The sequence below is a fragment of the Pristiophorus japonicus genome, chromosome 24 (genome assembly GCF_044704955.1).
Source record: "Pristiophorus japonicus isolate sPriJap1 chromosome 24, sPriJap1.hap1, whole genome shotgun sequence".
In the NCBI taxonomy this organism is placed as follows: domain Eukaryota; kingdom Metazoa; phylum Chordata; class Chondrichthyes; family Pristiophoridae; genus Pristiophorus; species Pristiophorus japonicus.
In genome coordinates, this window is record NC_092000.1 from 3,562,074 (window position 1) to 3,578,428 (window position 16,355).

The 16,355-nt window shown below is 44.1% G+C and overlaps 1 protein-coding gene across 2 annotated transcripts in view; it reads right to left on the reverse strand.

Moving 5' to 3' along the window:
- Positions 1–1,433: 1,433 nt before the first annotated feature.
- Positions 1,434–16,355, reverse strand: part of LOC139237890 (surfeit locus protein 4-like) — a 28,219-nt gene continuing 13,297 nt past the window's right edge. For both annotated transcript variants that reach the window (XM_070867163.1, XM_070867164.1), the window contains exons 3-6: positions 12,111–12,187; positions 6,969–7,012; positions 6,083–6,269; positions 1,434–3,344 (exon numbers count right to left, since the gene is read on the reverse strand). In XM_070867163.1, the coding sequence (XP_070723264.1) occupies positions 3,078–3,344; positions 6,083–6,269; positions 6,969–7,012; positions 12,111–12,187 (575 nt within the window). In that variant the 3' untranslated portion in view covers positions 1,434–3,077. The remainder of the gene's footprint in view (positions 3,345–6,082; positions 6,270–6,968; positions 7,013–12,110; positions 12,188–16,355) is intronic.

Below are 16,355 nucleotides of genomic sequence, written 5' to 3' on the forward strand. Positions count from 1 at the left end.
CGTCAGCAAACTTGGCTATGTTACACTCAATCCCTTCCCCTTCTTCCAATTCATTAATATGGATTGTAAATAGTTGAGGTCCCAGCACTGATCCCTGCGGCACCCCACTAGTTACTGCTTGCAGAGAGCCGGCACTGACTGGATGACCAAATGGTATTCTTCCATGCTGTAACCATTCCATGATTCTAATTTACACGCAGCAAGCTCTCTCAAACAGTAATGTGATAATGACCAGATAATGTGTTAATAGTGATGTTGATTGAGGGATATTGGCCAGGACACCGGGGAGAACTCCCCTGCTCTTCAAAATAGTGCCATGGGATCTTTACAACCACCCGAGAGCACAGATGGTGCCTCAGTTTAACGTCTCATCCGAACGATGATATCTCTGATAGTGCAGCACTCTCTCAGTACTTCCCCTTCGACAATACAGCACTCCTTCAGAACTACACTGGAGTGCCAGCCTGAATTTTTGTGCTCAAGTCTCTGGTGCGAGACTTGAACCCACAAACTTCTGACTCAGAGGTGAGAGTGCTACCCACTGAGTCACAGATGACATTTAATCTCAAGATCTAATGTTTATAGAGTCTAACCACATTCTCAAGACATCCTAAAGTGCTTTTTATCAAATTAAATACTTTTTAATTGCAGTCACTTGTGTAGGAAAATGTGGCAGCCAATTTGAGTGCAGCAAAGACCCAGGAACAGCAAATGAGAGTGACTGTTTTTGGTAGGCAAGGGAGAAAGGTTAGCCAGGACACCAACCGAATTCGCTGCTCTTCAAATAGTGTCAGGGGATCTTTTACATCCACCTGAACAGACAGATCTCAGTGTAATATCTCATGTGGAGAACACCACAGTCAGCACTGCTCAGAAGTGATAGCCTGGACTACGTGCTTAAATCCCAGTCAGGCTTGAATCCACCACCTTGACTCACAGCCAAGAGTGCTGTCGACTGAGTTGACACTTCAGTAGGTGGCACAGCATGAATATATGCACACACGCACATACACAAGGCGATTTTGACCCCTCCAGTTGGGTATGCACATCGCACGTAGCCTGCTTGTGGATATTGCCTCGTGAATTCCAAGAGTTACAGAATTAGCCTCAGCACTAACTACATTTCAAACCGTTGCCATATTGCTGAGGAGTAAAGCGGGAGTGGAACCTCAACACTGTGGACTTTTTAATGCATCAGAGCGTTTGAACAATAACAGAGCCCTGAGAGCTGGTGGTTCTACCCACAACTCTCCCTTTCTTGGCCAAAGGCATTAGGCCACAAACCAGAGGAGATCCCGACATGATAATTAATAGAAATTATCTAAAAACCTTCCACACTGACAGGATGTTAACTCCCTTTGTAGCCCACTATCTGTTTGTAAAGCACTATTCTAACTGTGGCTTCCGCTATTGTCATTACATTCAGAACAAACAACAGTTTTCAATGAATTTAATGAGTCTTCCAGCAGATCTGCAAATACAACCACAATGTCAAGATATTCATAAATCAGCAGATTTTTAAGACACTTTTGTACTAAACACATTATAATCTATTTATAAAATGGTTTTATGTTTGTAACAGATGGTTTTGGCAATTTGTATATCTGAGGTGTCTGTGGAAAAGTTACTGCAGGGTTGAAAGAGGCTTCAAAGAGTAGAACCGTTGAATTTTTGCATGGGTTGCAACTTTGATTTTATACAAGTGTAACCTGTAGCCTTCCCTCTTTCCCTCCCGAATCTTGGATCACTTCAGATCTAGCGAGAACGGCAATAGTGACAAGCCCACAGGTCGCAAGAGAAGATCTTGCTGTCAAAATGTTTTAACTAAATTAAATCACTTGCTTGGCGATGCTACGCAGCCTCACAAAAACACACAGTGTCACGGGTGAAATTGTCCAACAGACTGCCTCATTTTACCTGTGCTATCGTGGGGTGACACCAAGCATAACATAGATGCTTCCACATCAGCTCAAGGAAGAGGAACAGAGGGAGATTGCTGTGCACTAGTCCAGGGTACCTCCCTGTGGCCTGTTACCATTGGCAAAATAAAATTGTGACATTTTGCTTCTAAAATTTGATGAATTAAAAAAGTCAACGTTGCTCAAACACATGGAAAATCAAGCTTTGTTAGGAGCTAATAAGGTCAGGCAAAATACTGTCAACAACTTAAGCATTTTAGGTACACAGTGTGTTAAAAGATTCTGTATTACGAGTTGTAGTACGTTTACTTGCAAGTGATTAGTTGACTGCTCATTGAGGCAGACAGTGTATAGGTCAGTCGTTCAGATGCTGTTTTGCAGAATACAGATATTTTTTTTTTTAAACTTAACAAAAACAAACACGTTACCAAACTATTGGTCTTTAGTTCACTGGGAAATGGGACACAGGTATAGTCCAAATGTACAACAGCGAAGCTTGAAATTCAACACATTGCTGTGCAAGGCACTTACAGTTTGTAGCAAGGCAGCTGTACCACACTTTAAAGATTTGCAGCACCTGAATATTCCATTCATTACACTGCCAATCAATAGGATATTCAAGATAATTTGGTCCAATTTATCAGTTTGTTTTATTCATGATATGAGCTGGAATGAGGGTCCATGGTCAAGGAATGTTTAAGAGCCACATGTTATACATCTGAATCGAGATATGGCACCTTCAACATTCACATTACCATCGTATCTCAGAATATTCGAACTTCCTGTGAATTCATCCTGCACACAGAAAATTCAGTAAATAGATTGTCCGAAGCATCAAGGCTCAAAGCGGAGGAAACAGTCTCCAGCCAATCAGTTCCCAGTGTTGACGTTGGAACAAAAGATGCTGTAAAGAAAATATTGCACCAGAACTGACCGCCTGGTAAATTTTGGCACCACTTTTAACACCACTTATACCAAAATACTGGGAGGGAAAGAAAAGTGGTAAAACTGTTGTGTGTAGTTTTTAATTTATGCTTCACATGAAAGGAATCTGATAGAAATAAAACAATTCAGATTCAGAGGGAACTGACACGATAGTAAAAATAATTAAAAAAAAATTACACAAATATATATATATTTCTCTTCCGAAGAACCTCTTCACCACTTCTTTTTGTGTTCGTCCATTGACACTCCGCCAGGCCCCAGTGCTACTACTAAGAGAAGGCCGCCAATCACAGACATGGTTTGGAAAAAGTCATATTTTAAGAAGTCGTGCATGGGTCTGTACACCGGGACACTCCAGAATGGATTCTGAATCAGATTCAGCGCAAAGAGCCAAATGACCAGTGTGAGAGCAGCCAACTTAGTCTTGAAACCAATGGCCACGAGGATTATCAAAGTAGTGCCAACAATGTCCTGAAGAATCTAGGGGGGGAAAAAAATTGCAATACATATTTAGGGAATATTTGATCTGTTTTAAATCCTCTACTCCGCCCCCCCCGCCTCTCACAAAAGTGCCGACACATGTGGTGTGGTATAGGTCCATGGACACCAGCACACCTTCCAATCTTTACATGGTCATTTTTTTTAATGCCTGACACTAAAGTGTTAGGAATAAACGAACAGGGGTATGCTATTCAGCCCCTCGACCCTGTCCCACCATTCAATGAGATCACAGCTGATCTGTACCTCAACTATCGACCTCCTTGGTTTCGTAACCCTTGCCTAACAAAATCTTTCAATCTCAGTTTTGACATTTTCATTTCCCGCAGCCTGTAGTAGGAGAGGTGCAGATCCCCCCAGCAGCCTGCATTGGGAGAGTTGCAGATCCCCAGCAGCCTGTAGTGGGAGAGTTGCAGATCCCCCCAGCAGCCTGCAGTGGGAGAGTTGCAGATCCCCCCAGCAGCCTGCAGTGGGAGAGTTGCAGATCCCCCCAGCAGCCTGTAGTGGGAGTGTTGCAGATCCCCCCAGCAGCCTGTAGTGGGAGAGTTGCAGATCCCCCCAGCAGCCTATGGTGGGAGAGTTGCAGACCCCAAACAGCCTGTAGTGGGAGAGTTGCAGATCCCCAGCAGCCTGTAGTGGGAGAGTTGCAGATCCCCCCAGCAGCCTGCAGTGGGAGAGTTGCAGATCCCCCCAGCAGCCTGTAGTGGGAGAGTTGCAGATCCCCCCAGCAGCCTGTAGTGGGAGAGTTGCAGATCCCCAGCAGCCTGTAGTGGGAGAGTTGCAGATCCCCAGCAGCCTGAAGTGGGAGAGTTGCAGATCTCCAGCAGCCTGTAGTGGGAAAGTTGCAGATTCCCAGCAGCCTGTGTGTGAAGAAGTGCTCCCTGACATCACCCCTGAATGGCCTGGCTCTACTTTTAAATGTTATTCCCCCCCCACCCCTGTTCTGGATTCTCCCACCAGTGGAAATAGTTTCTCTATCTACCCTGTCAATTCCCTTAATCATCTTAAACACCTCAATAAGATCCCTAATCTTCTATACTCAAGGGAATACAAGCCTATTCTATGCAACCTGCCACTATAATTTAACCCTTTTAGCCCAGGTATCATTCTGGTGAATGTGCGTTCCTCCCCCTCAAGACCAATATATCCCTGCCTGAGATGCAGTGCCCAGAACAGTGCTCTAAATGGGGTCTCACTAGAGCTTTATATAACTAACACAACTTCCACCCTTTTGTACTCCAATGGCCTATATTCCTGTGGAAGACTCATAGCTGAGCTGGAGCATGTCCTTAACAGATGTCAACATCTGTGCACTTTCTAGTGTTTACAAGATAAAACCGAGGAACAAGAGTTGATCATTGTGGGAGGTAGCAGAGATGGGATAAAGGGAACGTTCTCTGATTAGCGAAATGTGTTAAGTGGTGTTCCCCAGAGATATATAGGGTCTCAGATTTTCACATATGTGTGACTTGAATGAAGTTACATACATATAATATATATATATATATAATATATATATATATATATATGAAGTTTTATATTCATGTTTGTAGATGATACTAGGTTAGGTGACAAAGTTGTGTAAATGGGAACAGGAAGTTACAATGGGACATCAAAAGACTAAGAGTGGGCAAAGCTCTGGCAGATGGAAACCAATGTGAGGAAGAATGAGGTCAGTTACACGGCACAGACTACAATCCAAAACCGTTCTGTATCAACAAGAAGCCAAAAGTAATTTGCTTGTTTTGTTGAGCTTAATTAGTGCAAGGGTAAAAGTTTGCAAACTTGTTACTTTTAAAATTACTGCAATACACTTTAACTTCAACACTAAAGATCATACTGTTGGGATTATTAATTTGGCAGATGCTTCATAGATGACAATATTTACTGAACTGGCTGGGTACCTATGGTATCAAAACTGATCTTGCACTCTTAAAAATCGCACCAACAAGGACTGTGCAGCACAGTACATTTAAAGGCTGCTGGTGGAGATTGGAAAGGGACAGGAAAGGGGATAGGCAGAGACAGGATAGCACAGTTTGAATACCTTCCGCTTCACACTTGGGACTCGAGCTTGAATACAGGCAAGACTCACGTAAGAATTAGGAGCAGGATTAGGCCATACGGCCCCTCGAGCCTGCTCCTCCATGGCTGATCTTCAACCTCAACTCCACTTTCCCGCCTGATCCCCCATATCCCTTAAATCCCCTAGAGTCCAAAAATCTATCTATCTCAGCCTTGAATATACTCAACGAGTCAGAGCCTTTTGGGGCAGAGATTTCCAAAGATTTACCACCCTTAGCGAAGAAATTCCTCCTCATCTCAGTCCTGAATGGCCGACCCCTTATTCTGAGACTGTGCCCCCTGATTCTAGTCTCTCCAGCCCGGGGGAAACAACCTCTCAGTATCTACCCTCTCAATCCCCCTCAGAATCTTATATTTCAATGAGAACACCTCTCATTCTTCTAAACTCCAGAAAGCATAGATCCGACCTACTCAATAGTATAGGCCCAATTTACTCGACTAATGGTATGAAGGACTCTGAAGGCTGCAAGCTAACTCACCACCATTGCTACATCATTGAACAATGAGGCAGAATTCCCCCGACTACAATACGGAGCTGGTATTCATAATCTAATTTATCGCGGTGCAAGGTCTCGTACCGAATGAATGCGGCAATAGTTGGCATTTAAAATAGAGAATGTTTCCCGATCACTCACCGTAAGAGCATTCAAGGAGAAGTGCAACAAAGTCATAAACATCAGGACAAGCAAGACTCGGCCGCCCAGCTGCATGTACTGACGTGGGGAATTAGTGCCCATGGTCGGGACACCGGCAAACATGGTCTTCCCTTCTGATCGAGACTCGGCCAGCAGCAGCAGCAAGCCACCTCCAAGTGCCAGATTCCTAAATGGGAGGGTCAGAAGGGAGTTCACCTCATTAAACATTATGGCTCAAATCTGGAGAGCAAAATACAGTACGGCTTCCAAATGTTAAACAGCTCCAATTTGCAATCAAATTCAACGCAGCACACTATTACCCATTATGTACAAAAAGTAGGGACGACACATACAGATTTCTAATCAAAGCTTCTCGCCTCAAAATCGTTCCCCCCTCCTGAAGGCCAACGATTGACAATGGTTTAGATCCCCGGGTACCAGTTACCTCCCCTGCCACTTCACCCAAGTGGCCAATCTTCATGTGGAGCCTGGACAGCAAGCAGTCTGTGCACCCAGAACGGGCATTAATGCCAAAACTGTTCTCGCTCAACATCAACACACATGCTTTTCAAAGAAATCACTAGATAGCAATCAGATCAGAACACCTGGTCATTATCTCAGCAAGTTTAAGACACTTAAAAGTTGTTTATTTACAAGTACAGCCTTCCCCACTCCCATTCATTTAAACAGGAGTTGGTTCGTCCCATCCGTACAAATCGGTTCAACATTTCCTTTGCTGAAGTTTTGGGGAAGAGAGGATTAGCTTGATTGAAGTTTCATACTGAATTATCAGCTCTAGAAACCCAAGGAATTATCGGATATCATTTCACCCCTAAATGTTAATTTCCAATAACTGACAAGACTGCAACAACACCAATGAACTTACCTCATAAGGAATTTGAGGTCCCAGAGAATACTGTAAGCAACAGTCTGGAAAAAAAAGAATATAGAGCAAACTGCCATTATTGTGGGTGATAGGTACACTTGTCCTTGAATCATAGAATGTTACAGCGCTTTGGCCCATCAAGCCTGTGCCTTCACCATAGTCCCATGCTCCTGCCCTTCCCTCATACCCTTAAAAATTTTATCAAATATTTATTCACTTCACTTTTAAAGTTTATTATAGAATCTGCTTCCATCACCGTTTGACAGGGCATTCCATGTTTTAATAAGCCTTCATTAAAAAAAAACAATGCTCTCCTAACCTCGCCCTTTGCTCTTTTGATGATAATAAGAACATAAGAATTAGGAACAGGAGTAGGCCATCTAGCCCCTCGAGCCTGCTCCGCCATTCAATAAGATCATGGCTGATCTGGTCGTGGACTCAGCTCCACTTACCCGCCCTCTCCCCGTAACCCTTAATTCCCTTATTGGTTAAAAATCTATCTATCTGTGACTTGAATACATTCAATGAGCTAGCCTCAACTGCTTCCTTGGGCAGAGAATTCCACAGATTCACAACCCTCTGGGAGAAGAAATTCCTTCTCAACTCGGTTTTAAATTGGCTCCTCCGTATTTTGAGGCTGTGCCCCCTAGTTCTAGTCTCCCCTACCAATGGAAACAACCTCTCTGCCTCTATCCTGTCTATCCCTTTCATGATTTTAAATGTTTCTATAAGATCACCTCTCATCCTTCTGAACTCCAAGGAGTAAAGACCCAGTCTACTCAATCTATCATCATAAGGTAACCCCCTCATTTCTGGAATCAGCCTAGTGAATCGTCTCTGTACCCCTTCCAAAGCTAGTATATCCTTCCTTAAGTAAGGTGACCAAAACTGCACGCAGTACTCCAGGTGCGGCCTTACCAATACCTTATACAGTTGCAGCAGGACCTCCCTGCTTTTGTACTCCATCCCTCTCGCAATGAAGGCCAACATTCCATTCGCCTTCCTGATTACCTGCTGCAACTGCAAACTAACCTTTTGGGATTCATGCACAAGGACCCCCAGGTCCCTCTGCACCACAGCATGTTGTAATTTCTCCCCATTCAAATAATATTCCCCTTTACTGTTTTTTTCCCCCAAGGTGGATGACCTCACACTTTCCGACATTGTATTCCATCTGCCAAACCTTAGCCCATTCGCTTAATCTATCCAAATCTCCTTGTAGCCTCTCTGAGTCCTCTACACAGCCCGCTTTCCCACTAATCTTAGTGTCATCTGCAAATTTTGTTGCACTACACTCTGTCCCCTCTTCTAGGTCATCTATGTATATTGTAAACAGTTGTGGTCCCAGCACTGATCCCTGTGGCACACCACTAACCACTGATTTCCAACCGGAAAAGGACCCATTTATCCCGACTCTCTGCTTTCTGTTCGCCAGCCAATTCTCTATCCATGCTAATACATTTCCTCTGACTCTGCGTACCTTTATCTTCTGCATTAACCTTTTGTGTGGCACCTTATCGAATGCCTTTTGGAAATCTAAATACACCACATCCATCGGTACACCTCTATCCACCATGCTCGTTATATCCTCAAAGGATTCCAGTAAGTTAGTTAAACATGATTTCCCTTTCATGAATCCATGCTGCGTCTGCTTGATTGCACTATTCCCATCTAGATGTCCCGCTATTTCTTCCTTAATGATAGTTTCAAGTATTTTCCCCACTACAGATGTTAAACTAACCGGCCTATAGTTACCTGCCTTTTGTCTGCCCCCTTTTTTTAAACAGAGGCGTTACATTAGCTGCTTTCCAATCCGCTGGTACCTCCCCAGAGTCCAGAGAATTTTGGTAGATTATAACGAATGCATCTGCTATAACTTCCGCCATCTCTTTTAGTACCTTGGGATGCATTTCATCAGGACCAGGGGACTTGTCTACCTTGAGTCCCATTAGCCTGTCCAGCACTACCCTCCTAGTGATAGTGATTGTCTCAAGGTCCTCCCTTTCCACATTCCTGTGGCCTGAAAATTTTGGCATGGTTTTTGTGTCTTCCACTGTGAAGACGGAAGCAAAATAATTGTTTAAGGTCTCAGCCATTTCCACATTTCCCATTATTAAATCCCCCTTTTCATCTTCTAAGGGACCAACATTTACTTTAGTCACTCTTTTCCGTTTTATATATCTGTAAAAGCTTTTACTATCTGTTTTTATGTTTTGCGCAAGTTTACCTTCGTAATCTATCTTCCCTTTCTTTATTGCTTTTTTAGTCATTCTTTGCTGTTGCTTAAAATTTTCCCAATCCTCTAGTTTCCCACTAACCTTGGCCACCTTATACGCATTGGTCTTTGATTTGATACTTTCCTTTATTTCCTTGGTTATCTACAGCTGGTTATCCCTTCTCTTTCACTGGAATATATTTTTGTTGCGCACTATGAAAGAGCTCCTTAAAAGTCCTCCACTGTGCCACCGTTTAGTCTGTGTTTCCAGTCTACTTTAGCCAACTCTGCCCTCATCCCACTGTAGTCCCCTTTGTTTAAGCATAGTACGCTCGTTTCTGACACAACTTCCTCATCTTCAATCTGTATTACAAATTCAACCATATTGTGATCACTCATTCCGAGAGGATCTTTTACGAGGAGATCGTTTATTTTTCCTGTCTCATTACACAGGACCAGATCTAAGATGGCTTGCTCCCTTGTAGGTTCTGTTACATACTGTTCTAAGAAACAATCCCGTATGCATTCTATGAATTCCTCCTCCAGGCTACCCCGTGCGATTTGATTTGACCAATCGATATGTAGGTTAAAATCCCCCATGACGACTGCCGTTCCTTTTTCACATGCCTCCATTATTCCCTTGATTATTGCCCGCCCCACCGTGAAGTTATTATTTGGGGGCCTATAAACTACGCCGACCAGTGACTTTTTCCCCTTACTATCTCTAATCTCTACCCACAATGATTCAACATTTTGTTCATTGGAGCCAATATCATTCCTCACAACTGCCCTGATATCTTTTATTAACAGAGCTACCCCACCTCCTTTCCCTTCTTGCCTATCTTTCTGAATCGTCAGATACCCCTGTATGTTTAATTCCCAGTCTTGGCCACCTTTCAACCATGTTTCTGTAATGGCCACCAAATCATACCCATTTGTAATGATTTGTGCCATCAACTCATTTACTTTATTTCGAATGCTGCGTGCATTTAGGTAGAGTGTTTTCATCCTAGTTATAAAACCATGATTTTTAGTTTTGACCCTTCCTGCAGCCCTTTTATATTCAGTGGCCCTTTTTGTTTCTTGCCTTTGGTTTCTCTGCCCTCCACTTTTACTCATCTCTTTTCTGTCATTTGTTTTTGTCTCCTTTTTGTTTCCCTCTGTCTCCCTGTATTGGTTCCCATCCCCCTGCCACATTAGTTTAACTCCTCACCAACAGCACTAGCAAACACTCCCCCTAGGACATTGGTTCCGGTCCTGCCCAAGTGCAGACCGTCCAGTCCGTCCAGTTTGTACTGGTCCCACCTCCCCCAGAACCTGTTCCAATGTCCCACGAATTTGAATCCCTCTCTGCTGCACCACTGTTCAAGCCACGTATTCATCTGTGCTATCCTACGATTCCTACTCTGACTAGCACGTGGCACTGGTAGCAATCCCGAGATTACTACTTTTGAGGTCCTACTTTTTAAATTTAGCTCCTAGCTCCTTAAATTCGTCTCATAGGATCTCATCTCTTTTTTTAACCTATGTCATTGGTACCAATGTGCACCACGACAACTGGCTGTTCTCCCTCCCTTTTTAGAATGTCCTGCACTCGCTCGGAGACATCCTTGACCCTTGCACCAGGGAGGCAACATACCATCCTGGAGTCTCGATTGCGGCCACAGAAACGCCTATCTATTCCCCTTATGATAGGGGATTCAATCACTATCGCTCTCCCACTCTTTTTTATGCCCTCCTGTACAACAGAGCCAGCCACGGTGCCATGAACTTGGCTGCTGCTGTTCTCCCCTGATGAGTCATCTCCCTCAACAGCACTCAAAGCAGTGTATCTGTTTTGTAGGGGGATGACCATATGGGACCCCTGCACTACCTTCTTTGTACTACTCTTCCTGCTGGTCTTCCATTCCCTAGCTGGCTGTGCATCCTTCTCATGCGGTAAGACCAACTCACTACACGTGCCACTTATGTCATTCTCAGAATCGTGGATGCTCCAGAGTGAATCCACCCTCAGCTCAAATTCCGCAACGCTGTCCGTCAGGAGATGGAGACGGATACACTTCTCACACACGTAGTAGTCAGGGACACCGGAAGCGTCCCCGAGTTCCCACATGGCACTGACATTCATGTCTCGAATCATTGACCAGCGGAATTGGATTTTCCTGATTTGCATCAGAGGGGGACTCAGTAGATCCCTGCTTTATGAAGCCGAGCTCAGTTTTGCTGTTATGTGGTCATGCACTTTAAGGCAAGTGCCTACATATGGAAATTAGTTTTGTTTCAGCCTTCATCCAGCTTTTAGATATTGGTCCACCTTTGCCGAGGCTGGGGGAGGGGAGGGGAGGGGAGGGGAGGGGAGGGGAGGGGAGGGGAGGGGAAAAAGTGCCGAGCAGAAAAAGGAAACCCAACAGGGAGGTAAAAATGATTAACTGCGGGCAAGTAACTGATAGAGTGCCCAAGCCATTGTTTGACGTGTAGCTCTGCGAGGTGTAACTGACGAGAGCTAATCTAGTTGGCATTTCATTGCACCCTCCCCAGAGAACAGTAGTGCACTACTACAGATAAATAAGACGCCATACAGAAAAGGAATTTGGTACAAGCAGAGAGGATATTAAATTGGGCGACATTAGTTATTTCAAAGTGAACATGATATAGCATCTCGTGGAGGTGGCAACAGAGGATTCATTATGGTCTTTCAGTACAATACACCTCTTGTCTGTAGGGGTGGAACACGTATTCTATAGCACTCTGCAGTTCATGTTCCTTCACTTAGCTATGCCACCATGAACTAGGTCCAGCACAAACATTATTATTTTTTCCCCAGCAGGGAAGGACAAGGAAAGATTGAAAATGCCAAGAAAAAAAATTGAATTAAGGATTAAAAGAACACTTTTTGCGGTGTGTGTGTATTTGTGCTCGGATCTTACCTGCATAGCAATAAGTACAAATATCCCGCAGCAAGCATAAGGCACAAAGCGTCGACTCAGCACCAGAATGCAACCACCTGTAAATAAAAACAGCGGCGTAAAAAAAGTACATACTCGACAACAATAACGAAAAACTGCATGCTGTACTAAAAAAAAAGACCGTTTCAGGATAATTTTCAATTAGCATTCATCTAGCTATAATGCTAGAAACTGGCAGTGAAAAACAAGGACTGCAATTCTTGAGGGCGTACCACAGCGTATTTTTATGATTGTAGGCCATACAGCTGTAAGGACCACATCTCTCCATTCAATATTTCTGAAAAGGCGACACCTTTTGCACACCCAAGTAGGACATAGCTTATCACCTAGCACTATTGCGAAGAAGAGCAGGGGAGTTCTCCCCTGTGTCCTGGGCAAATATTTATCCCTCAATCAACACCACTAAAAAAAATCATCTGGTCATAATAAGAACATTAAGAAATAGGAGCAGGAGTAGGCCATATGGCCCCTCGAGCCTGCTCCGCCATTCAATAAGATCCTGGCTGATCTGATCTTGGCCTCAACTCCACTTCTCCGCCCACTCCCCATAACCCCTTATCGTTTAAGAAACTGTCTATTTCTGTCTTAAATTTATTCAATGACCCAGCTTCCACAGCTCTCTGAGGCAGCGAATTCCACAGATTTACAACCCTCAGAAGAAATTTCTCCTCATCTCAGTTTTAAATGGGCGGCCCCTTATTCTAAGATCGTGCCCCCTAGTTCTAGTCTCCCCCATCAGTGGAAACATCCTCTCTGCATCCACCTTGTCAAGCCCCCTCATAATCTTACACGTTTCTAATAAGATCACCTCTCATTCTTCTGAATTCCAATGAGTAGAGGCCCAACTTACTCAACCTTTCCTCATAAGTCAACCCCCTCATCTCCGGAATCAACCAAGTGAACCTTCTGTGAACTGCCTCCAAAGCAAGTATATCCTTTCGTAAATATGGAAACCAAATTTCCACGCAATATTCCAGGTGTGGCCTCAGCAATATTTTATATAGCTGTAGCAAGACTTCCCTGCTTTTATACTCCATCCCTTTTGCAATAAAGGCCAAGATTCCATTGGCCTTCCTGATCACTTGCTGTACCTGCATACTATCCTTTTGTGTTTCATGCACAAGTACCCCCAGGTCCCGCTGTACTGTGGCACTTTGCAATCTTTCTTCATTTAAATAATAACTTACTCTTTGATTTTTTTTCTGCCAAAGTGCATGACCTCACACTTTCCAACATTATACTCCATCTGCCAAATTTTTGCCCACTCACTTAGCCTGCCTCTGTCCTTTTGCAGATTTTTTGTGTCCTCCTCACACATTGCTTTTCCTCCCATCTTTGTATCATCAGCAAACTTGGCTACGTTACACTCAGTCCCTTCTTCCAAGTTGTTAATCTAGATTGTAAATAGTTGGAGTCCCAGCACTGATCCCTGCGGCACCCCACTAGTTACTGGTTGCCAATCAGAGAATGAACAATTTATCTCGGCTCTCTGTTCGCCAATCCTCTATCCATGCTAATATATTACCCCCAACCCCGTGAACTTTTATCTTGTGCAGTAACCTTTTATGTGGCACCTTGTCAAATGCCTTCTGGAAGTCCAAATACACCACATCCACTGGTTCCCCTTTATCCACCCTGTTCGTTACATCCTCAAAGAATTCCAGCAAATTTGTCAAACATGACTTCCCCTTCATAAATCCATGCTGACTCTGCCTGACTGAATTATGCTTTTCCAAATGTCTTGCTACAGCTTTTTTAATAATGGACTCCAACATTTTCCCAACCACAGATGTTAGGCTAACTGGTCTATAGTTTCCTGCTTTTTGTCTGCATCCTTTTTTAAATAGGGGCGTTACATTTGCAGTTTTCCAATCTGCTGGGATCTCCCCAGAATCCAGGGAATTTTGGTAAATTACAACCAATGCATCCACAATCCCTGCCGCTACTTCTCTTAAGACCCTAGGATGCAAGCTATCAGGTCCAGGGGATTTATCTGCCTTTAGTCGCATTATCTTACTGAGTATCACCTCCTTAGTGATTCTGTTAAGTTCCTCCCCCCGCCCCCATACTATCGACTGTTGGAATATTGTTAGTGTCCTCCAACGTGAAGATTGATACAAAATATTTGTTCAGAGTTTCTGCCATCTCCATGTTCCCCATTACTAATTCCCCGGTATCGTCCTCTAAGGGACCAACATTTACTTTAGCCACTCTTTTCCTTTTTATATACCTATAGAAACTCTTGCTATCTGTTTTTATATTTTGCGTTATTTTACTTTCATCTTCCCTTTCTTAATCATTTTTGTAGTCGTTCTTTGCTGGCTTTTAAAAGTTTCCCAATCTTCTGTCCTCCCACTAGTTTTGGCCACTTTGTATGCCCTTGTTTTTAATTGGATACTGTCATTTATTTCTTTAGTTAGCCACAGATGGCTATCTTTTCTTTTACACCCTTTTCTCCTCACTGGAATATATTTTTCTTGAGTGTTGTGAAATATCTCCTTAAATGTACGCCACTGTTCATCAACCATCCTACACCTTAATCTATTTTCCCAGTCCACTTTACCCAACTCTGCCCTCATATCTTCATAGTCTCCTTTATTTAAGCTTAGTACGCTGGTTAGAGATCCAACTATCTCACCCTCCATCTGAATTTGAAATTTAATCATGCTATGATCACTCATTCCGAGTGAATCCTTTACTAGGAGATTGTTTATTAATCCTGTCTCATTACACAGGACCAGATCTAAGATAGCCTGCCCCCTGGTTGGTTGCGTTACGTACTGCTCAAGGAACCCATCCCTTACGCACTCTATGAACTCCTCCTCAAGGCTACTCTGACCAATTTGATTTGTCCAATCAATATGGAGGTTAAAATCACCCATGATTATTGCTGTTCCCTTTTTACAAGCCCCCACTATTTCCTGCTTTATGCTCTGACCAACAGAGTTGCTACTGTTAGGGGGCCTATAGACTACGCCCACTAGTGACTTTTTCCCCTTATTGTTCCTTATCTCCACCCAAAATGTTTCAACACCCTGATCATTTGAGCCAATATCGTTTCTTACTATTGCAGTGATTCCATCCTTTATCAATAGAACTACCCCACCTCCTTTTCCTTTCTGTCTGTCCTTCTGGATTGTCAAGTACCCCATAATATTTAATTCCCAGTTCTGGTCACCTTGCAACCACGTCTCTAATGGCTATCAGATCATACCCACTTGTCTCAATTTGTGCCGTCAACTCATCTATCTTGTTACAAATGCTACGTACATTTAGACAAAGTGCCTTTAACTTTGTTTTTTTAATCTTTTTACTGCTTGTTTCCGCTCTCCTTCAAACTCACTTTATTTTGCTTTCTAATTCCAGCTTTACTCCCCTCCCTACTGAATCTAGTTTCAGGTTCCCATCCCCCTGCCAAGCTAGTTTAAACCCTCCCCAACAGCACTAGCAAACCCTCCTGCGAGAATATTGGTCCCGGCTCTGTTAAGGTGCAACCCGTCCGGCTTGTACAGGTCCCACCTCCCCCAGAAACGGTCCCAATGCCTCAGGAAACTAAAGCCCTCCCGCCTGCACCATCTCTCCAGCCACGTATTCATCTGCTCTATCCTCCTATTTCTGTACTCACTAGCTCGTGGCACTGGGAGTAATCCGGAGATTATTATCTTTGAGGTCCTGCTTTTTAATCTCTCTCCTAGCTCCCTAAACTCTGCCTGCAGGACCTCATCCCTCTTCCTACCTACGTTATTGGTCCCGATGTGGACCACAACCTCTGGCTGTTCCCCCTCTCCCCCCAGAATGCCCTGCAGCTGTTCAGTGACTTCCTTGACTCTGGCACCAGGGCGGCAACATACCATCCTGGAGTCACGTCTGCGGCCGCAGAAACGCCTGTCTGCTCCCCTGACTATTGAATCTCCTACCACTATAGCTCTTCCATTCTCCTTCCTCCCCCCACCCCCCGTGCAGCTGAGCCACCCGTGGTGCTGTGGACTTGGCTCTGGCTGCACTCCCCAGAGCCACCATCGCCCCCACCGGCACTTAGAACAGAATACCGGTTGGAGAGCGAGATGGACTCGGGGGATCCCTGCACTACCTGCCTCGTCCTCCTCTTCTGTCTGGGAGCCACCCACTCCCTCTCTGCCTGCACACTCTGAAGCTGTGGGGTGACCACCTCTAGAAACGTGCTATCCACGTAGCTCTCAGTCTCGT